At 44.6% G+C, this 24738-nt stretch overlaps 1 protein-coding gene across 1 annotated transcript in view; it reads left to right on the top strand.

Annotated features, from left to right (window-relative positions):
• The window catches only part of LOC146192191 (uncharacterized), a 38124-nt gene extending 20854 nt beyond the window's left edge, over positions 1-17270 (top strand). The window contains exons 3-4 of the mRNA XM_084600421.1: positions 5428-5544; positions 17064-17270. Coding sequence (XP_084456547.1) covers positions 5428-5544; positions 17064-17270 — 324 coding nt within the window. The remainder of the gene's footprint in view (positions 1-5427; positions 5545-17063) is intronic.
• The last annotated feature ends 7468 nt before the right edge of the window (positions 17271-24738 follow it).

Genomic DNA, 24738 nt, shown 5'->3' on the forward strand with positions numbered 1-24738 from the left:
CATTCTTCTTTTTACTATAATCAGTGGCACTAGTCGCAGTTAATGCCATACACCTGATGCTGCATACTGAAATTTCATTGGTTCCTAAATAAGGTAACCTTTGAAAAGACTGATCTCAGTTCGTCATTTTTAATAAACATATTCCATACTATTTGTGTAATGAATCCTAAATTTACTCAGAGCGACCACACCTTTGTGAACCTTGAAGACATGTTTGCCTAGGATCCGTAGTCTGAGATGCTGATTCAACTGTGAAAACATATTTCCCTGGCCACAGGCTTAGCACTTCTGCACTGGGTGTTTTCTTTTCAAATAAATTGTCTGAATGATTTAAAATTGTGCTTGCAACCGATGCGGCCTCTTCTCTTTTCGCTCAAATACCACTTACTTAAATGAGCACTTTTAGGTAGAAGGCAGCAGCTATGAATGCGCAAGTAATTCATTATTCTAACGTAATCTGGCATAACCCAATAAGTCGCCTTTAATCCAACCTAATCAACATTCTATGCGATCACCCTTAATTGAACGCAATCACACTCATTCAAATGTGATCCGCTATAACCCAAGCGAATCCAGAGTAATCAAACATAATCCCACGCAAACTGTGATATTCTAGCTTAGAAAACGCTAATCTAATATTATCGAGCTTAATAAACCGTAAAACGCCATAATCATCCCTTACCCACTAACTCATCATTATCATAACTTAATAAAACATAATATAACTTCATCCACCTAATCTTTCTTAATCGACCACAATCCAACTTAATCTGCACTTTATCCGACTTAACACGTTATTCATGTGCACGACATATGACGCCACTGCCTCAGGTACAACACAAGGGCTCCATAATTTTTCCGCATGTTTTTCTTAATTTCGGGGTACGACGCCGGCTTTCAGACCTAGCGATCTGTACACGCTTCCCGTAATAATCGCACGCAGATCCATCGGCCATCTATACTTAAATACAAAGAAGAAACTGTGCTGAGCCCATATACTGATTACCGCGCCTGTAGCCGCCCCGAGAATAACAGAGCCGGCAGAGAGCGTAAGCGCAACCGTGCCATTTGTACAGTTCATGCAAAGAAATATGGAGTAAAATGAACCGAACACAAAAGGGCTCCGTCATTTGCTTGCCAGTCCTCGCGGCAAGCATCCCGTTCCCAGTGATCGTGCCTCAGGATGCTTTGGATACCTATCAGAAAAGAAACAGCCGCTATATTCCAAAGTGTACAAGGAGTACGGTCCGTTCCGAACGAGCTATAACGAGCGCAATTTATGAAATGTGACTCCTAGTGTAGTTTGTTTACGATTCGTACTACCGTCAGCCATGCAGGACCCAAAAATGTTTGTCTTTACCGTGTTACATGCCCCGCACTTGAACAATCTCCACTTATCCGTGCGCTCAGCGGGCGCGCTCTGAGGCAACTGGCTCGCTTTTCTGCTTCCCCCCCCCCCCCCCCTTGATATGGCTTCGCGGAGGCTTCACTCGATGGGCACGCCTTTCTCTTGACCAGTTTTTATAACCGGTTTGAATATACTCTTCTAGACCTTTGCGAGTCGTTATACATGAGCTTTTTTCTTTCTCCTAAAAGAATGGCGATATATATTTAGGACACATTTCCACACTTTGCAGCAAATGTGGTAAACATGTGCGTGCCAGAGCAGTTGCTGGAAAAAAAGGGCTGCCGTTTTCACTAAATGTCACATCGTTATTAACATATGGACCAACTAAAAGGCTGTCAGGGACTTCATCTGATTTACCTGGCACACGAAGAAGGACGCAATTCGTTTTCAGCTAATTTAATAGGACGTTGCTGTTCTGGAGTCATTCTAGTACATAAAGCAAATTGAGCTTGCAATTGTAAATTACTTCGCTGATCACTTAAGGCAAAAACACTACGCCTCTAAAATATCTCTCAAGAGGAGAATTGCGAAAGGCTGCCTTTCCTCTCTTGTTATTTGTCTCATCATTTGCTTATTTCCAGTTAGTTGCTGCCATTACAAGTCGTCGTTTGGCATATTGGTTATTCCGTAGTTAAGCTAGTTGCGCCCAGTCATTAACAAGCATAGCGAAGAAGTTTATTTCAAGTCATGGTGAGTCACGCCTATTGATTACAACTCATAGCTAAGCATATTGTTACGGACGAAGGAGGAAGAAGAGGGCAGTGGCGCGGGCTGGAGCGCGCGCGCTAAGCCCGCACACAGATTCATTAAACGTCATCTCACGACCATCGAACATCTTCTCTCTGCCCTCTGTTCTCCTCTTGTCGTCGCTTGCCACCACGTAACATTTGGTTGGAGGTGCGATATACGTCATCCCCATCCTCGCCTTGGAGCATCGACGCCATCTGTAAGCCGGGACCATCGACCGAGGGCGCATCGCCAAGCAGCTTCGCCCCAGCCCTTCAAGCCCATACCTGACCGACTACCACCGCCCAGCCCCCAGCCGGGACCTGAAGACAAGGAAAACAGACAAACCAATCAGAACCCAGACGAAGGCTCCGAAAGACCCGAATGACCCGAAGGAACCGATGGACACGAACACGCAACCCCCGCCCAAGCTGCCCGACGTGACCTCGAGCCATCGATCACATGGACTCTGGTGACAGATGGTTGACAGCTTCAATCGAGGCAGATCACTCACGCATCAGACATCGTACAGGCAAGCCGTTCTATTCTTATTCTTCCTCTTCTTCAAGCATCCAGACACGCCCATCATGCCATGGGATCATCACCGGTAAACTTCCTCGTCTACGATCGGGACGATCGCTCGCTGGCCCCGGGTCATGTTACGGACGAAGGAGGAAGAAGAGAGCAGTGGCGCGGGCAGGAGCGCGCGCGCTTTGCCCGCACACAGATTCAATAAATGTCATCTCACGACCATCGAGCGTCTTCTCTCTGTTCTCCTGTTGTCATCGCTTGGCGCCACGTAACAATATTATCACGTAGTGGTGGTGACAACGCCGTTAGTAACAAATGAGGAGGCCTGAACTTCCCTTGAATAAACTCTTTATTGAGCTTACTTGCACCCGCAAAAGAACTAAGCAACCGGCGACGGTGATAGCAACATCGTGCTCGGTTGTCAAAGAAAGGATGCCCCTTTCACTCGTCAGCGCTCAATCTAAACGGGGCCAACAAAGATCTAGATAAAACCGTGAATAGTCACTAGTATAACCTAGGCCATTGTAGAAATACATGCGCGTGGCTGGAATCCTTCCGGATACACCTCGAATCTTTTGCCACAACAAAGGGAATGGTAAAGCCGCGTCTCATGACTACGAGCATGAACAAACATAGAATGCAGAATTGATCCGCGCTCAAGATTCACGGGGAGGTTTTCAATGATTCGTGGCAATATTTTTTCATTACCTGTCAGTTGTGGAGATTGAGTCACCGTTTGAGTGATTGGTCGTTCCGTAGGGATATTTAGTCATTTTATTATAATTTATTAATCGTTATCATTACTCATGAACTGTATCGATATCTATCGCACAACTTTTATTCTTTGCCAATCACCATCAATCGTTTGTATTGCCAGTTTTCCTCCTCATATATCCGCTATTAGCAAGTGACCCATCAGCGCACAGATACCGTGCACAGATCCACGCACAGATCTCGAGTACCCCTCTCGTGCACTGGATTTCATTGCGTGAGTTTAAAAAGGCTTTCGGCTTAATATATTACATTTATCAGCATAGGTAACAAACTTGGAAGATTTATGAATCAGCACTATATCGTTAACGTAAAAGATAAAAAAGGAGCACACCCAGAGTACCACCTTGTCGTAACCCCAGATTTTCACAAACTTCTGTAGGATATGTTTTGCAATATTCTGAACAACGTGAGCGCGAGCAAAATAGTATTGTACAGGTTGTGAAAGTGAAAGTGAAAGGAATCCATGTTGGCTTTGCTTATCTATTATGAGGTCGGCAAAAACGCAATCAAATTCATTGATAACTTCGGGAGTCTGCCTAGATTTCAGTAGTTTCCTTACTTAAGCCACTAAAACAATTTCCGTTTGGGTCTGCAAATTTCCCTAAGTAGACCATATTTTTCTGAAGCCGTACTGCTGTTCAGTTATTAACTCGTTTTGGAAAAATTATGTTGGTTGTTAGTAATTTTCCTAGGCGTTTAGAAAATACTACCCAAATAGATGTTAGACGGGAGTCATTTTTTCTTTTATCCCGTTCCCTGCGTGTTAGTGAAACCCGCGATAACTCCGTTTTCGTTAAGAAAACAACTGTCTAAAGGGCAAAATTGTATAGGTGTGCTAACAGAGGTGAAAAAAATGTTAAACAGATGGTTAACCAACGTGACTTCCAAGCCATCTGTATCTGTACGGCGACTTATTTAAAGCTTTGAAAAGTAAAACTTATGGCGGGTTGTAGATGTTGGTTGGCGAAGTAAGTTATTAGGCGGTACTTGATTGATTTGTTTGGTTTAGTTTAACGTCCCAAACTGACTCAGGCTACGATAGACGCCGTAGTGGAGGGCTCCGGAAATTTCGGCCACATGTAGGGTGTTTTGAACGTGCACTGATATCACACAGCGCACAGGCGACTAGCTTTTCGCCTCCACTGGAAAGCGGCCGCCGGGGTCAGGATTCGACTCTGCATCCTTGGACACAGTAGTCGAGCGCCTTAGCACTGCACCACCCAAGCGGGGAGGTATGGAAATGGTTCCAATTGCAGTGCAAGAGTCGTTAAACAGTGTGCCATCTATGAGGCATGCGTGACTGTTTCCTCCGACAAGGTTATCAATATGGATGGTACTTCTTGCATTCAGCCTTTCTTTTGATTTGTTCCATACTTTATCACTAATCTGGTGGCAATCTGCGATAAAAATACGATGATTACAGTGCTTTTAGGTTATTTATTGTGCCTCCAAGGGCGCTCGTTTCCTGTTGCCTGCAAGTGCATGACAAATTTACGCTCAAGGGAAAAAAAGGAGGATGGACAGAAAGAAACTTGGCCACTCTTTTGCTACGAAAGAACGGCAAGAAAAACCAACTGCAGCCCACCTTTGAAAGTAACCGCTAAGCGGGATTCAGTGCCGCCTTTAAAATTATGTGTTGGATGGGCCGCATAGGCTCAATAGCACTCGACGACGCTAGGGTCATAAACGACAAGTGTTTTCAGGTAGGAGTTATTTCTTGGCACAATGAGAAATAAATGTTTACATTTCCTCTGTCATAGTCATATTTCTGTTTATCATTTCCTTGTCAAAGTTTTCCCTAGATTAATTGAGCTCGTCTTCCGCTGTTAGCAGAACAGTATACGTTTCCCGCAGGATGACATCCCGTTTCATTTCATTATGCTTTGTGCACGTGACAGCCTCGAACGAAACTTTCCGCATGCCCGCATCTTCGCGCATAGGGTTGCTAATAACGTGAAATGATTGTGTTTTCGTTTCTTTACTTGCAGCTTTGCACTTCAAATGTCATTGGGAATTACCGCTTTGACCAAACCCACCAGGCCAGCCTTTTTGTCAGCAGCAATCGTGTATTCACATTTGAAACGGAGGAAGCTCTCAAGAAAAAGGTATGAATAGTTTCAAGTCATCAGTCTTTTTTTTTTTTTTTACGATCTTTATGCTCTTTCTCTGCTTATCAAAAATATTGTGGATTTGTCTCTTCGCATTTAGAACTAAATTAAGCTTCTTACGCATTTTTAAAATGTGACCTCACCACAGAGCTGTACCAACCTATATATACAGAAAATTATAGTATGTGCACGCGTGTATATCCAATAATATATGCACGCGAACAAAACGAAAATACTTTTACCACCTGGCGTAAAAGGTGGTTCTGAGCCCCAAAGCGCCTATCTTTGACACTTTCAATCAAGTTCGTCCCGCAGCAGCGTTCCCATTTCGAAGCCTAAGATGACAAACATCCTGTGGAACTTTTTTATACTTATACTCGATGAAACAAACGATGCAGTACTTGCGATTGTTGCCAAAGCTTGCAGATGAAAACAGCGATATGTTGGCATATTTACACCTCTCTGTTCTCTCTCGAAGCTTTTTCATCTGCCCGTTCTAGTATCGCCAAATTTGGCGGTAACCACCCAGCTCGACGCCTAATACCTTTTCATGTTCTTCGCCCACGTCACCATTGATGCCAGAGCCCAAGGCACTTAACCCACCAGTTCACCCCACTACCGGTAACGCGAAAAGTCACGTACACAAGTGACAGCCTGAATTATCTCCTGGTCAATCGTAAAAAGAGCAACATCATCTGCGTACGCCAGTCGCTTCACCTCGGCTGCTTGTGCCTTAAACCCATTATGAGTGTCATTTTTATCATTTTCATGCGACAAATATTAATGCAAATGCGGACCAAAAGAGGGATGCTTGAACGATCGATGGACGTAAATGGGGGCCAACAGACTGTTGTTTTTCATCTGTCTTGTGCAGTTGCGAGGGGCCAAAGCCAAGCCCTTTTGGGATAACTGAAACTATAGTCAAACGATCTAAACTGGAAGGTGAAATTTCGTGGGCAGCACAATCCAACGTTTTCTCAAAGTCGAAATTGAGCATGGCCACTCGACCATTCCAGTCGTCATAACACTGTAAGAACACTTCGCGCCTTATTAATGTGTGACACAATCGACTTTCGTTTTTATACCACACATCGGGTGGGGACCAACTATATCTTTAATCATGGTCTGTAACATTCGTGCCAAAACAATCATAAGCATTTCGTATTTAACGTGTGCATGCTGTGTGGGTCTGTATGCAAGAAACATTCGTAATTTTTGTATTTGATCTGTTTGTGCCGTGCGGGGTGACCATATGACCGAGGAAGTTCATTTACCTTGTAGGCTTCATTAACGATCACGTTCAAGTTAGGTGCAATCTATGGCTTAAAGTGTGCGTGAAATCCCGTGCTAAACCCTTCTGGTCCCGGTAATTTACTGGGATTTCAACTGTCAATTGTGGGCTTGAGTTCTGTCTTACATATCCACTTTTCTAATCGCTATTTTACTTCTTTGCTCGGGTGCGGTATCGCCTCCAGAAAATTATATTTAAATGTGATATCACCTTCTGTATTCGGCGTAAAAAGCTCTGGATAATGTTCGTTGAAGGCTTCTCTGATTTGGTCGTTCGCTCGCAAGATCCCGCCTTCGTCTGTTTTGTCGATATGTTTTCTTTCAGCGGTACATTTTTTTCAACCTTAATGTTAGCTTTCATGGCGGCTCGGCTTTTGTTGTGTCTTCTGCCCTTGCCTTCGCTAACAATCCTCAATTTCGTTTTTTCATTATTCTATTTTTTTGTTTTCCCATCTGCCATTCATTCGACAGGCGCTCGAGATTACCACTGAAGCAACTTAAGGAGCAGTTCCCTTAGCTACGTTTCTTTGTTTTCCATCAAACCTTATTTATTGTTTTATTCTTTAAAGTTTTTTTACACTCTTGGAACTGTTGCCAAACACGCACGTTTTATCGGGAGTCTACTTCCACAATTTTTTTATATCTACACAATTATACAGTTCGTCCTGCAGTAGTTTATTATTGAATTTCCAGAATTGACAGGAAAAGAAATTCCCTGCCTTTATCATCCTCATCAAGCCCTTAACTAAACAGTGGCCGGAAATCGACCGTGGTACTGTCTCATAATTATTAAAGCGAAATTCTTTCTAGGCTCATGCTTCGTTGGATGTGACCGCCGGATGGTGTGTCCGCTATACGAAGACTGATTAAAGAAAAAATGAATGCTAGTGAGAGTGATTAATAAAGATCACAAGAGACAATCTTTGAGGTAATAATTACAAATAATGACTACTAATTTGCTTTAATGAACCATGTGCCTAACGACGAATTGTAACGACTATAATTTGTTAGACTGGCTAAGAATGCATAGTATACCGCCGCTTGCATAGCATGACTAAGAAGGATGTCTACCCACTTCCCCGCATCGACGACACACTTGACCGGCTCTGCAATGCAAAGTACTTCTCATCGATAAACCGGAAGAGCGGATATTCACAAATTGAGGTCGACGAAAGAGATCGCGAGAAGACCGCATTCATCACACCAGACGGCCTTTTCGAGCTCGAGGTGATGTCATTTCGCCTCTGCACCGCATCAGCGACGTTTCAAAGAGTAATGGACACACTTCTGGGAGGCTTGAAGTGGTAAATTTGTTTGGTATACTTGAATGAGGTCGTTGTCTTCTCGTCAAACTTTGAAGACCACCTGAAACGGCTGCAGACAGTTTTAGAAGCCATCAAATCATCGGGACTAACGTTAAAACCAGAGAAGTGCCACTTCGCCTACGAAAAACTGCGGTTCCTAGGTCACATCGTTAGCAAGGATGGTGTTCGCCCAGAGCCGGAGAAAACAACTCCAATCGCACAATTTCCACCGCCTGCTGACAAGAAAGCTGTGCGCAGGTTCCTTGGGCTGTGCGCTTGTTATCGACGATTTGTCAGAAATGTTTCACGCATCGCCGAACCGTTGACGCAGCTTACAAAGGCTAACGTACCTTTTAAATGGGAAGCGCTGCAAGGAGCAGCCTTCGACGAACTCAAGCGCCGCCTGCAATGATCTCCTGTCCTTAGCCACTTTGATAAAAACGCCGAGACCGAAATTCACACCGATGCAAGCAGTTTGGGCCTAGGAGCCGTTGTCATCCAGAAGAGTGCCGGACTGGAGAAGGTAATCGCCTACACTAACAGGTCCCTCACTAAAGCCGAAGTCAATTACTCGACGACCGAGGAGTGCCTCGCTATCATTTGGGAAATTTCTAAGTTCCGTTCATACCAATACGGTCGACCATTCAAGGTGGTAAGCGACCTCCACGCTCTCTGCTGGCTGGCTAATTTGAAAGACTCCTCCGGCCGCCTTGCCCGATGGAGCATAAGACTTCACGAATTTGACGTTACAGTAGTCTACAAGTCGGGCCGCAAGCATTTAGACGCAGACTGCTTATCCCGCGCTCCCGTCGACTTTCCTCCGAAGGACGAGGGCGACGATGCCTTTCTGGGACCAGTAAGCGCCAGCAGCTTTGCACAACAACAGCGATCAGATCCTCAGCTGAAAGGCAGATTACTTGGAAGGCAAGACCGCTTCTCCTGCTGTTGAGTTTAGGTGTCAGTTGTCGACGTTCACCTTAAGCAATGACGTCATCGTAAAGAACTTCGTTCCCAACAAGACAGCGCAGCTTCTTGTCGTGCCTAAAAACCTGACAGGAAATTCTTCATGCGTTGCACGACGAGCCAAAAGCAGGACACCTCAGATTTGCGCGTATGTTGCACCGAATCCAGAAGTACTACTGGCCGCGACTGCCTGCCGACGTTGGCCATTACGTAAAAACGTGCCGTGAGTGCCAGCGACGCAAGACGCCGCCGATCAGGCCAGCTGGGCTACTGAACCTGATACCGCCCCCAACTCTGCCCTTTTCAACAAATTGGGATTGATCTTTTCGGCCCCTTTCCATCTTCATCTGCGGGTAACAAGTGCATCATCATGGCCACTGACTACCTTAACCGATACGCCGAAGCAAAAGCACTGCCCAATGGTACTGCGGCAGAAGTCGCAAAGTTTTTGGCGAACAAAATCTCTTTATACACGGCGCCCCAGAAGTCCTCATCACGGACAGGGGAACGGCATTTACGGCAGACCTGCCGCAAGACATCTTAGAATACACTAATACAGGTCATCGACGAACTACTGCGTACCATTCCCAGACAAATGGACTTACGGAGCGTCTCAACAAAACTATTGCGATATGATTGCAATGTAAGTCGACGCCGAGCACAAGACCTGGGATGCCATCTTCCCGTACGTGATCTTCGCGTATAACACGGCAGTCCAGGAGACGACCATAGCGACCCCGTTCAAGCTTGTGTACGGCAGGGAACCCATGACGACGCTCGACGTAATGCTGCCGCCCGTAACCAATGAGGACAACCTTGACGTCGCCTCCTACCTGCAGCGTGCAGAGGAAGCCCGACGACTCGCACGGCTGCGTATTAAAGACCAACAGCGCACCGACAGCCGACGATACAACTTACGACGACGCCACGCAGAGTACAATCCAGGAGACCAAGTGTGGGTTTGGACACCTGTTCGCCGTCGCGGACTAAGTGAATAGTTATTGCGCCGATACTTTGGGCCATACAAAATCGTTCGCCGCGTCCGACCACTGGACTATGAAGTCATTCCCGACGAAACGTCAGCATCACAACGGCGACGCGCACGCCCAGAAATTGTACATATACGATTGAAGCCATATTACGCGCGTTAAGGAATCTGAGGTGTTTAAATTTTGCAGTGTTTATGTTTACGTTGCTTTGTTTTGGAACATCGAGGCGATGTTTTTTTAAGGGGGGAGTAATGCCGCGAAACCTTCAAAACTGTATTTGTTGTTTTTTAACAGCCGCCGGCATCCGGCCTTATCACTCTGATTCTGGATCACGTGTCAGGTCTGTATTCTATGTTTGTTAATGCTCGATATCGCGAGATGTACCTTTGTCAGTTTCGTTGTAGCGCATGATGCACGGAGATCTGTCTCGAAGATTCCGACCACTCGTGTGTCTTTCCACAATGTTCCAGCTTGTGCTTGTAGCAGTTTCGACGTTATCTAGATTGTTCTGAGCAGCCTTTAAATTAGGCGTTGAGAAGTGCGACGGGCATTCTTTGTTCGACGATCGACGAGCACTTTTGTTGCTATTGACACCGAGTTGCTTAGTTCGTTTGCGGACCCAAGTCAGCACAATAAAGAGTTTCTTCAGTGCAATCACCGACTCCCCACTTGTGTCATCGACCCTGGTCACCACCACGTGACAATAGTGTCAGTCAGTCAGACAGTTCAGCCGTTCGGTCGTGTCCGACTCTTCATGACGCTATACACCTTATCATGCCAAGCTGTCCGGCCACCCATTACTTTTCGAATATTATAGATTTAGTTGCAATTCCTTCAAATTGCCACCTAATCACCCTGTTTTTTGCTACCCCTTCTCCTGTGTGATTTAATCTTTCCCATCATGAGGGCTTACTCCTGTGAATTGTCTTTGCACGAGATGATCAAAGTGGCTGAGCTTTAACTTCAGAATTTGACTTTAAAATGCGCAGTCGGGGTTTATGATCGCCAGCATCGACTCATTTATTCTTCTCTCAATCCACGGAACTGATGATTCTCCGCCAACACCACAATAACTCTGGCATCCATACATATCAATTAAAAAAAATTATCTGTAACATGCTTGGCAGTGCGATATTCTGCCTTTTACTGAGCAGTCGTTTAATTCAAGCCATGGCCCTCTTTTTCAGAAGTAGGTGCCTACTAATTTCATGTTGTTAGGATTCAAGGGGAAACGAAAAGCGCCGACACCGATAGTTCCGCAAGTTGAATGTGTCCTTACTTAACTTCTGTCATTCCCACCACCGGAGCAGTGAAGGTTGTCTTCTAAGCTGAGGTTATTGAACGCGCTCTGCGAAACAGCTACCACTTAGTTAAATAGCTGCATTCTTTATACAGACATTACCCCGCAGCGTCCGAAGGCACTAGAGCATGTGGGTTACAGCATTAGAAAAAAAAGACATTAACACAACACACTTGAGCTTTGCCAACTGTTCCGGTTTTGAAGGCTCAGATTATTATTTACTAATTTCATACTCGAGTGAGCTGCTGTTTGTTTAGAACAGTGCGCTCAGGCTTCAAGCAAGCTAGATATCGTGACGCAATTCGGCGATCTTTCAAGTTAAGCGACTATCGCAATTCGCTGCAAAAATCATTAGATTCGAACGCAAATAGCCCAGAATTTCAAAACTGTTACTTTTAGTGGACTTAAAAATCATAAGGAGGGCGGGTTGTTCGGTGCGTCGTTGTTCAAAACGTCCGTCCGAAGTTGCCGCGTGTTGCAAGACCAGTGCCTCTCTCCACTTTCAAAAAGAGCTCATCCATCTCGAGACGTGGCCTTTTAGTACTTTTATTGCGAAAGGAAGCAGACCCTGCCACAATGCTCCGCAGGTCACGTGTTTGAGAACCTTGTTTTGCATTGAGTGAAACTGGTTCTGTCTTGGATAACTTCCTTATTCTCTTCGTAACGCGTCGGCTTTGTCAACAGGCTTTAGGAACACCAGAGACAATAATTCGACAGGTGGTAGCTTTGCAGGATTCCACTCCCTAATAGCGTATCTCTGTGAACGTTCATGTAGTTATGACAGATTAGGTAAATTCTTTCGCCACCGCGCCATAGTGCGTCCAGACGTATACGTCTGATGTTTTCATATAACCCGCAAAATCTTAAGTCGGCTTTTTTTCAAAATTTATTCCCTCTAGTTTGTCTTCATACATCTAAATTGTCGATTGCGGGCTTCGTTTTTAATTTTCACAGGGAGCGGGTGCTGTGAATAATAACAATATGACTCGCTGTAGCAGCGTCGGTCGGCGAACCACAACGCCGCGAGCTCCTCAAAAGCGAGAGTCGACGCTGAGCCCATCGGAAGGTCCAGAGGCCATTTTTCGCGATGGAAGTGGTCGGAACACGACGTGACCTTTTAGATTCTATTCTGAAAGAGACCTCATTTCAGATGATAGCCTGGCAATGATGCAGCTCGCGTCGTGTTTCTCGTATAACGGCCGCTGGGGACACATATCGGAGCGGCTGAATACTGCGGAGCGGCTCTCGGAGGTTCGCTGGAGCTCTGGACTTCTTGCTGTTTTTCATAAAAACTCCAATATGCGCAATGGATGAAGTTTCTGAACAAGCAGGCATACGCTCGGTATGAGGGGTCATGGAAAGATGTCACTCCGTTAGAGATGCTAAAGTTGATTGAAATCATCATCTACATGAGCATCATTGAAATCCCGCAGCTGAACATTTGTTTAAATGCCGGAGTCATCTAATCTGGCCTGCGCTCTCTAAAATGATATCCGGAAATGTTGGTTCATTTTCACCTGCATGATATTTCAACGGCTGCAGTGTGAAACTTGAATGTGTAAATCATTTTATCCTCTGCCCAGTTTCCAAAAGAGACCAATATCCAGATTTCACCAGGTTGCTTTCATGATGCAGATGTGACCACATCTTCGAATGTAATGAGTTAAACATTGTGAGCTCAGCTATCACGCAAGAAAACTGGATCTGAGAAACACTTTTACGTCTTTCGTCCATTTCGTGGTGTTTGTATCATTCGCATTCTATTTCATGTTGCATATTTAACTAATCAGTGCCCGAAAAATTTTCTACAAGCAACTTTGCTGAATAATTTCATACGTGGCATTGTACAATGTGTTTGGCACTTTCTGTAAAAATATTCGTTCTTTGACTCACTCTAATTCACCCATTTCTCGCGATAGGGAGGGAGTTAACAAGTACCAATAAAGAAACTTGCAAGAAATCGCATCATTATGGCAGGAGAAGCGAAGTGTATCAGAGACGTTCATACTGGAGGCACGTCGAGCATTTCTTATATATATATATATATATATATATATATATATATATATATATATATATATATATATATATATATATATATATATATATTCTTTATAGGCAGCTTCTGTAGCTTTTCTGCAAAGCGTCAAATTTCACCCTTGAAACTTACATACTGCATGGACTACTGCATGGACTGCGGTGTGGAAAAATGTATTCCACGCCACCCTTTGAGGTCAGGAAATGCGACAAATGACGAGAACCGCACTTTAATACATTCAGCATGAAGTGGCAACTTCAGCGTTGAGTTGGGATTGTGAGTTCGTAGCGCAGCACTTTTGTTTACTGAACCAATGTAGCAGCTGCAAATCCTAACAATAAAACTCGAATATTCGACTTTTCTCAGTGTTCCAGTGTTCTCACGATATGAAAGTAGGTAACAATAAATGTAACTTTTCCAACAATTAAATGCGGGGCATGACACTCCAGTCCCTTATGAAACCATTCTATAAAAAAAAATCTTACTTGCGCCTGCGCTTCTAAGAAAATGTAAGCTTTCGTATTTTCATTTAACTCTACACAGCATCCAGAGCTATGCTTTTCGTTTGACCTACCTAGTGAACTGAATAAAAATGTTAACTGAGAAATCGCTACAGTGAACTGACAGGTACGCTGGCGTTCGAAGGCAAATTGTGATATTTGGCCGCCTCTTTCTCTAGACTGAATTCATATACCGCAATCAGAATCAATATTAGGGCCTTAATAGCTACGTGGCTCAAATCTTGGCTACATCGTACAGACATTTTTTCGGTCTTCTACTCTTCTATGACGCACAATTGTAATAATTCTAGAAGCGTTAATGATGTGGCAGCAGCCTAATGGGAAGGGTCTCCAAGGCACTTTTGCTGCGAGGAAGCCTATTAATATGCGGCTTTGCTGTTCCTTACTGGACCACTCTGGGGTTTGCGTGATACACCATAATGGCAACGTTGGCAAAGACGACTCGCGGGATCGCAGTAGTATATTAACAGGATCAGGTTATGTAGGTTTTGCAGGCAGTTCTCAATGATATCGAGAACAACTTGTTGGGTATTTGTATAAGTTAAATTAGCTTTAACGTGACATTTTCCTGTACTGCAGAGCCTTTTGTGAAATACGTTCACTGGTATCTATTTCGGCGGCAACTTTTTAAACACAATGTGTTTGCGAAACGAAAAAAAAAAGTAAAAGCAAACGCCGCATAACCACTTTGCGAATGCGTTCTTTCCTTGTACTAGGACCGCTGCGTGTGGAACAGTCCTTTCGGCTCTTGCTAGAGTGGCTTGCCGCCTCATTCAGGTTGCGCGACAATCGATTGTAAGAGTGCATCTTAGTAGCGCTTTGTAGGAGATTTTACCAGCTAACCAAAACTATAAACAGCCAAGAATCATCACCATGACTTTTGGTTTGTTCGTGCATGATCGTAGCGTAATTACAGCCGGAACAAGACGGTGCACATGAAGAAGCGAGCAACACCAGCGCTAACTGGCATTAAATTTTATTTCAAACGTGGAGCATTATATATACGCCAAAGACAAACTATTACTTCTGCTAACACAATCGTTATGTGAGAAACCAGTGTTCTTAATCACTTAAAAAATAGAAGGAATGCTTACTCATGTCTTTCCGGAAGCATTTATCCTTTCAGCTTCAATTATTCATCGCGTGGTTATGTCACTACTTTTTGCTAGCCCACAGCAGTTTTTTAAAAAATGTTTTGCACGTTTTAGATCCGCATGAAAGAATCTGGTCAACAGATGGTCTCCTTTTCCTGTTTTTCACGTCGCGTGCGCGTTCCATCAGTGAATCATATATTCGTCTCCTGTCTGGCCGGTAAAATGACGCCCACATAGCAACGGTATCTTATATACGACACCTTCCATGCAGATCCCATAAGGCTTCTGATTACGAGTCGTGCATCTGCGTGTGCTGTTGTTGCTGATGTTTCCACTCTTACAGAACAAAACGCGTGGATGCATGACTCATCATCAGAAGCCTCATGTGACTTGCCCTGAAGGTGTCGTGTTTAAGATACCGTTGTCATGAGAAGGATTCTGCATCGACCGCACGCGAGATTCCTAAAGGAGCGATTGGTTAAACACGCACTCGACGCCAAGAACGGGAAAGGGAGATCACACGTTTAACCCGTTCTTTCATGCGAATCTGAAACGGGCAAACTATTGTTCGAGAAAAAATGCCGTTGTGCTAGCAAAAAGTAGCGACATGACCGCGTGATTACAAATCGATCTAGAAGGAATAAATGCTTCGGGAGGTACATGTTTAAACACACCTATTTTTTATATGATGAAGAACCCGCGTTTCTCAGACAACGATACTTTTAGCAGAAGTGATAGCTTATCTTTAGCGTATACATATGCTGCATATGTGAAATAAAATTTGTTAGAAGTTTGCGCTCGTATTGTTCGTTTCTTTGTGTGTCCTATCCTTCTCTAGGCTACAATCCCTCTATAAACGTGCTATACAAATCGTTGTCATAAAGCACCTGCGATAAGCAAAACACGGACAGAAGGCTTCCATGTAGTAGTGAAGGTTTTGCAGGAATATGGCGACGGATTTAGCTAAGCCTAGATATATAAAAACATATAGGACAGATGCACAGGGATTTCTGCCAATTCGAGGTGCTCTGTGCTAAGAAACGTTTTGATCATGACTAATGCACAATGTTTAATGACAGAGTACTGTGAATGACTGTGTGATTAATTAGAGGTCTTATTGCTGTTTCCGGTATGCTGTAATAGTTTCTATCTCTAAATAGAGCGATACGATCTGCAGTTCATTGTGGTTGTCTTAGTACATAATTGCTCTATATGATTTCTGCCAATAACATCTGTGAAACAGGCGCGCGGATATAAAGAAACAAATAAAATGGGGTCTTTTGTTAGAAGCAAGTCCGATCAAAGGGGAAATTAAATCATTACATACTTTCCAAATACGGCTAGCACTCCGACTGCATAGCTCACAAACAGCGATCCCATAGTCCTCTCCTTCCACTACACACACCATTAGATAACTATAGCAGTATGTAAAAAATGCATGGATAATAAGACTCAAGAAACAGAGATGGGAAGTAACGAAGCTCTCTCACTTCAAATCTCAAGAAAGAAAATTTAGCCATTCTGCCAGTTTGCTTCTTTTTTTTTTTCAAAGAAGCATAACAGGTGTAAAATTTGTCCTACTCTTACTAGATCTACGTTTATCGTCATTGTTTTGGTTTTTTTATTTTGCGTTTTAAAATTTTGTCAAACTTCGCGTCGACCGCCTACCGATCCTCTCTCGCGCCGGCCCTGTATAAAGGCCCTATATCAAGTTTTTTTTCTTATTTTTGTCTGCCACAACCACGCGAAAAAGATTCTTTGGTTCGCGCGTGGTTGCCATCATTCAGAAACAATTGTTGGCTATGTTAGCAAAAATTTGAAACGAAAACTCTGTTCTATATATAAAAAAAGCGTCGAAATAGTCCTCCATTAGCTCCATATTTGCAGTAAATTGCGGCGCACTCCCTGTGAATATTTACAGGACTGAGATGAAAGAGCAAATTAATAGGACGAAATGTTTAGAGAATCATGTGCGCTGTCGCCTCACCAAGTTTTCTTCCTCTCCCGGTTCATGCAGCTGTGCGCAGCGAAGGCGAGATTCGTCGGCGTGGATTTCGGCATTGCCGCATACGACATCGAGAACGACCTGCACGACGACCCTTGCGGGAGAGCGAGGTACTACTGCCGATACAGGCGTCTCATGCTCCTTCGTAAGCTGCGGGACTTTTTCGAGACATCTTTCAGGCGCGTGACTGATCGGACTGCTTGCGAGAACATCAAGTGACGTGAATCGGCAAGGCAGTCCAACTTTGGCCAGACAGTTCTGCTGAAGCGCACCATGTATAGGTGCAAAACGTCTACGGCTTCCGCGCATGGACTGTTTCCAAAACTCGTGCCGAAGTGACTTCACCTTTTTGCATAAGTGCGTTCTTCCTGTGAGTTTTGAGGTTAGGTTTTACTCTTTGTTTGAAATATTTTGTTCATCTTAGCGTTTTTCGTAAGCATAATTAAATAGATCAACCCTACTTTTCTATGGTTGCTGACGCAGCGTTTGTAATGATATAGAAATTATTTTTGATATGAATGTAATAAATGAAGTTGATCCCATTGGCTTTTTCCAAATGATGCCAAATAAAATCTGTTTTTCTTTGCATTTTTTTTGCGCCCTGCGTCGAGTTCAAATCGTGTTGCCGGTCATCAGACATGGCGAAAGTGTTGCACAGACTCCGGCTGAAACTACTTTGTGGTGGCGGAATCCCCTCGCATAGTAGAAGAACGGAGTATCGCATGTCAGCAGCGGATTTTGTGTTTATTCAACTGAGACGAAACGCAAAACGGCACCCGCGTCGTGTGCTATATTAGCGCACATTGAAATGCCGAATGGATTTTTCCACCAATGTGAAAACCATCCTGAGTCTTCCGTACTGAAAAACCAGACCTTCTACGTGGCAATAACCTCATAAAATCTCATTTAATCGCACAGACGCTCATACGGTTCACATCATTATCATAAAATATTGTACATACTTAATGATAATGTACAAGAAGCTATGAGACCTTATGCAATTATATGCAACTTGTATGTGATTTCTTATGTGAATTGAGTGAGATTGTGTGAGAAAATGTGAGATTATTCCCTCATATAATGTTTCAGTAGAAAATTGGAAAGCGTTCTCTTGGGAAGCAGAAGATTTAGGGTTCAAATTCCTTGATCGCATCTCCTACTATCAAACAGGCCTCCTGAAAGGCAGCGATGAGAAGTAGCAAACATATCCTTGAGGAGGCACTATGCCAATACGTTTGAAAAAGGAAATGAAATAAATTTTCTGAAAGCAGTAAAAGAACGAAGCCCACATCTGAACCGAACTCCGTTACACCTAAAGCAGTATAGTTGTTTTTATTTCAATCGTTCAGTTCAGTTCAGTTCAGTTCAGTCGTTCAGTCGTGTCCGACTCTTCGTGACCCTATTGACCATGTCACGCCACGCGTTCGCTGCCTACCCCTTCTCCGGCGACCCTCAACCTTTCCCAACATCAAATCTTTCTCCAGCGACTCCTCTCTTCTCATCAGATGACCAAAGTAGCTGAGCTTTAACTTTAGAATTTGACCCTCCAATGAGCAGTCAGGGTTTATGGTCGACAATATTGACTGATTTGATCTTCTGGCAGTCCAATGAACTCTCAAGAGTCTTCGCCAGCACCACAATTCAAACGCGTCAATTCTTCGGCGGTCAGCCTTTTTCACAGTCCAACTCTCGCATCCATACATCACAACTGGAAAGACCATAGCACGAGTTATACGGATCTTGGTTGGCAGACTAATGTCTCTGCTCTTTACAAGGCGGTCAAGGCTAACCATTGCTCTCTTTCCCAGAAGCAGGCGTCTCCTAATTTCATGGCTGCAGTCTCCTTCCGAGGTAATCTTGGAGCCCAAGAAGAGAAAATCTCTCACAGCTTCCACTTCTAGTCCCTTGATGCTCCAGGACTTGATAGGGCAAGACGCCATGATCTTTGTCTTTTTAATGTTCAGTTTAAGCCCAAACTTCTCACTCTCTTCTTGTACGTGCATCAGAAGTCTTGAGTTCCTCTTCACTTACTGCCACTAAAGTGGTATCATCCGCATATATAAGGTTGTTGATACGTTTTCCAGCAATCTTCACTCCAGCTGAAGACTCGTCCAGACCAGCCTTCCTCATGATGCACTCTGCATATAGGTTAAATAGGCAGGGCGACAGTATGCAGCCTTGCCTCACTCCTTCCTCAATTGGAAACCAATCAGTAAGACCATGCCCAGTTCTGACTGTGGCCTCTTGCCCTTCATACAGGTTCCTGAGGAGACAGATAAGGTGAATTGGAACTCCCATCTCTTGGAGAGCTTGCCAGAATCTGCTGTGATCTACGCAGTCAAACGCTTTCACATAATCAATAAAGCAGAAGTAGATGGGTTTCTGGAACTCTCTTGCTTTTTTCATGATCCAGCGAAGGTTGGCAACTTGGTCTCTAGTTCCTCTGCCCTTGCGAAACCCAGCTTGCACGTCCGGAAGCTCCCCATCCACATACTGCTGCAGCCTACCTTGGAGGATTTTCAACATCACCTTGCTAGCATGCGAAATAAGCGCGATCGTGCGGTAGTTGGAACAATCTTTGGCACTGCCTTTCTTTGGAATGGGGATGTAAACTGACCTCCTCCAATCCTGTGGCCACTGCAGGGTTGTCCAAATCTTCTGACATAATGTATGCAGAATGTTAACAGCGTCATGGTTGAGGTTTTGGAGCAACTCAGCTGGAATGCTATCAATTCCGCTAGCTTTGTTCTTAGCAAGGCTGGCTAAGGCCCATTCAACTTCACTCTTCAGGATGCCCGGCTCGAGATCAGTGATCACAACCGTCTTATGATGGGTTTGCACATCCGGGTCCTTCGTGTACAGTTCTTCTGTGTATTCCTGCCACCTCTTCTTTATCTCTGCGGCTTCAGTGAGGTCCTTGCCTCGTTTGTCCTTTATCACGCCCATCTCAGCACAGAAGCTTCTTTTGATATCTTCGATTGTCTTATATAGAGCTCTTGTGTTCCTTAATTGGCTGTTGTCCTCAACTGCTTGGCACTGTTTGTTCAGGAAGGCATTCTTATCTCTCCTTGCTATTTTCTGAAAATCCGCATTGAGAACCTTGTATCTTTCTCTTTCCCCCAACACTTTTGCCATCCTCCTTTCCACAGCTATTTGCAAAGCCTCTTCAGATAACCAGTTTGCTTTCTTGCATTTCTTTTGCTTTGGAACTACCTTAGTAGCAACTTCTTGTATTATATCACGAACATCAGTCCACATCTCTTCGGGCTCTTTGTCTTCTAGATCTAATTCTTGAAATCGATTCCTCACTTCCACAGCATATTCTAATGGAACTTGATCCAGATTATACCTGAAAGGCCTTCTAGTTTTCTGCGTTTTCCTCAATCGAAGCTTAATCTTGGCAACAAGAAGCTGATGATCGGTGCCACAATCGGCCCCAGGCTTTGTTTTTACTGCTTCTCCACCTCTGTCGGCAAACAATATAATCGATCTGATTCCTGTACAGATCGTCCGGCGAAGTCCACGTGTACAGGCGCCTCTTGTGCTGTTGAAAATGAGTATTCGCTATGGTCAGGTTGTTTTCTTGACAAAACTCTACTAGCCTCTGCCCAGCTTCATTTGGCTCACCAAGACCGAACTTGCCTGTAATTCCGGATATTTCTTCACTCCCTACCTTAGCATTCCAGTCTCCTATGAGAAAAACGACGTCTGATGATGGGGTGCGGTCTAAAAGGCATTGTAGGTCCGCATAAAATCTCTCAACGTCAGCTTCTTCAGCAGTAGTGGTCGGTGCATAGACTTGGATAACTGTTATGTTGAAAGGGTGACCTTGGATCCGAAGTGAAATCATTCGGTCGTTTTTGGGGTTGTACCCTAGCACTGCTTTGCCCATTCTTCTGTTTACTATGAGAGCGACCCCATTCCTTCTCTTGGATTCGTGCCCACAATAAAAGACATAATGGTCGCCGGAGTTAAATTCTCCCATTCCGGTCCACTTGAGCTCGCTGATACCCAAGATATCAATGTTCAATCTGTCCATTTCTCGCTTGACGATATCCAGTTTACCTTGCGTCATAGACCTTACATTCCATGTTGCTATGTGATACATCTCCTTGCAACATCGGACTTTCCGGTCGCTTCCCGACACATCCACAACTGAGCGTCCTTTTGGCTTCAGCCCAGCCGCTTCATTCGTCCTGGAGCTACTAGGAATCGCCCTTTGTTCATCCCCAGTAACATATGGGACGCCTTCCAACCTGGGCGGCTCATCTTCCGGCGCCCTATCATTACTGGTATTGTGACTGGCCATAGGGTTTTCTTGGCAGGAAATACTGGAGTGGGTTGCCAGTACCTTCTCCAGTGAATCACATTTTGTCACAACTCTCTGCCGTGACCTGTCTATCTTGGGTGGCCCTACACAGCAGAGCTCACGACTTCATCGAGTTTCGCAAGCCCCTCCGCCGCGACAAGGCAGTGATCCATGAAGGGGATTTCAATCGTTAGCATCCTTTAAAAATTCAACTCTTTATTTTACTTAAACCCCTTCATGGATCACTGCCTTGTCGTGGCGGAGGGGCTTGCGAAACTCGATGAAGTCGTGAGCTCTGCTGTGTAGGGCCACCCAAGATAGACAGGTCACGGCAGAGAGTTCTGACAAAATGTGATTCCCTGGAGAAGGTAATGGCAACCCACTCCAGTATTTCCTGCCAAGAAAACCCTATGGCCAGTCACAATACCATTATCGATATGGCGCCGGAAGATGAGCCCCCCAGGTTGGAAGGCGTCCCACATGTTACTGGGGATGAACAAAGGGCGATTCCTAGTAGCTCCAGGACGAATGAAGCGGCTGGGCTAAAGCCAAAAGGACGCTCAGTTGTGGATGTGTCGGGAAGCGACCGGAAAGTCCGATGTTGCAAGGAGATATTTCACATAGCAACATGGAATGTAAGATCTATGACGCAAGGTAAACTGGATATCGTCAAGCGAGAAATGGACAGATTGAACATTGATATCTTGGGTATCAGCGAACTCAAGTGGACCGGAATGGGAGAATTTAACTCCGGCGACCATTATGTCTTTTATTGTGGGCACGAATCCAAGAGAAGGAATGGGGTCGCTCTCATAGTAAACAGAAGAATGGGCAAAGCAGTGCTAGGGTACAACCCCAAAAACGACCGAATGATTTCACTTCGGATCCAAGGTCACCCTTTCAACATAACAGTTATCCAAGTCTATGCACCGACCACTGCTGCTGAAGAAGCTGACGTTGAGAGATTTTATGCGGACCTACAATGCCTTTTAGACCGCACCCCATCATCAGACGTCGTTTTTCTCATAGGAGACTGGAATGCTAAGGTCGGGAGTGAAGAAATATCCGGAATTACAGGCAAGTTCGGTCTTGATGAGCCAAATGAAGCTGGGCAGAGGCTAGTAGAGTTCTGTCAAGAAAACAACCTGACCATAGTGAATACTCATTTTCAACAGCACAAGAGGCGCCTGTACAAATGGATTTCACCGGACGGGCTGTGCCGGAATCAGATCGATTATATTATTTGCCGGCAGAGATGGAGAAGCGCTATACAAGCAGTAAAAACAAGGCCTGGGGCCGATTGTGGCACCGATCATCAGCTTCTTGTTGCCAAAATTAAGCTTCGATTTAGGAAAACGCAGAAAACTAGAAGGCCTTTCAGGTATGATCTGGATCAGATTCCATTAGAATATGCTGTGGAAGTGAGGAATCGATTTCAAGAATTAGATCTAGAAGACAAAGAGCCCGAAGAGATGTGGACTGAAGTTCGTGATATAATACAAGAAGTTGCTACTAAGGTAGTTCCAAAGCAAAAGAAATGCAAAAAAGCAAACTGGTTATCTGAAGAGGCTTTGCAAATAGCTGAGGAAAGGAGGATGGCAAAAGGTATGGGGGAAAGAGAAAGATACAAGGTTCTCAATGCGGATTTTCAGAAAATAGCAAGGAGAGATAAGAATGCCTTCCTGAACATACAGTGTCAAGCAGTTGAGGACAACAGCCAATTAAGGAACACAAGAGCTCTGTATAAGACAATCAAAGATATCAATAGAAGCTTCTGTGCTAAGCTGGGCGTGATAAAGGACAAACGAGGCAAGGACCTCACTGAAGCCTCAGAGATAAAGAAGAGGTGGCAGGAATACACAGAAGAACTGTACAAGAAGGACCCGGATGTGCAAACCCAACATAAGCCGGTTGTGATTACTGATCTCGAGCCGGGCATCCTGAAGAGTGAAGTTGAATGGGCCTTAGCCAGCCTTGCTAAGAACAAAGCTAGCGGAATTGATGGTATTCCAGCTGAGTTGCTTCAAAACCTCAACCACGACGCTGTTAACACACTGCATACATTATGTCAAAAGATTTGGACAACCCTGCAGTGACCACAGCATTGGAGGAGGTCAGTTTACATCCCCATTCCAAAGAAAGGCAGTGCCAAAGATTGTTCCAACTACCGCACGATCGCGCTTATTTCGCATGCTAGCAAGGTGATGTTAAAAATCCTGCAAGGTAGGCTGCAGCAGTATGTGGATCGGGAGCTTCCGGACGTGCAAGCTGGGTTTCGCAAGGGCAGAGGAACTAGAGACCAAATTGCCAACCTTCGCTGGATCATGGAAAAAGCAAGAGAGTTCCAGAAACCCATTTACTTCTGCTTTATTGATTATGCGAAAGCGTTTGACTGCGTAGATCACAGCAGATTGTGGCAAGCTCTCCAAGAGATGGGAGTTCCAATTCACCTCATCTGTCTCCTCAGGAACCTTTATGAAGGGCAAGAGGCCACAGTCAGAACTGGGCATGGTCTTACTGATTGGTTTCCGATTGAGAAAGGGGTGAGGCAAGGCTGCATACTGTCGCCCTGCCTATTTAACCTATATGCAAAGTGCATCATGAGAAAGGCCGGTCTGGACGAGTCTTCAGCTGGAGTGAAGATTGCTGGAAAACGTATCAACAACCTTAGATATGCGGATGATACCACTTTAATGGCAGAAAGTGAAGTGGAACTCAAGAGACTTCTGATGCGCGTACAAGAAGAGAGTGAGAAGTTTGGGCTTAAACTGAACATTAAAAAGACGAAGATCATGGCGTCTTGCCCTATCAAGTCGTGGAGCATCAATGGACAAGAAGTGGAAGCTGTGACAGATTTTCTGTTCTTGGGCGCCAAGATTACCTCGGAAGGAGACTGCAGCCATGAAATTAGGAGACGCCTGCTTCTGGGAAAGAGAGCAATGGTTAGCCTTGACCGCCTAGTAAAGAGCAGAGACATTAGTCTGCCAACCAAGATCCGTATAACCCGTGCTATGGTCTTTCCAGTTGTGATGTATGGATGCGAGAGTTGGACTGTGAAAAAGGCTGACCGCCGAAGAATTGACGCGTTTGAATTGTGGTGCTGGCGAAGACTCTTAAGAGTTCCTTGGACTGCCAGAAGATCAAATCAGTCGATATTGACGACCATAAACCCTGACTGCTCATTGGAGGGTCAAATTCTAAAGTTAAAGCTCAGCTACTTTGGTCATCTGATGAGAAGAGAGGAGTCGATGGAGAAAGATTTGATGTTGGGAAAGGTTGAGGGTCGCCGGAGAAGGGGTAGGCAGCGAACGCGATGGTTAGATGGCATTCTCGAGGCATTGCAGATGAAGCTATGTGATGTTAAGAAGATAGTGAGAG

The sequence above is a fragment of the Amblyomma maculatum genome, chromosome 4 (assembly GCF_055883805.1).
Source record: "Amblyomma maculatum isolate TAMU_Amacu chromosome 4, ASM5588380v1, whole genome shotgun sequence".
Lineage (NCBI taxonomy): Eukaryota > Metazoa > Arthropoda > Arachnida > Ixodida > Ixodidae > Amblyomma > Amblyomma maculatum.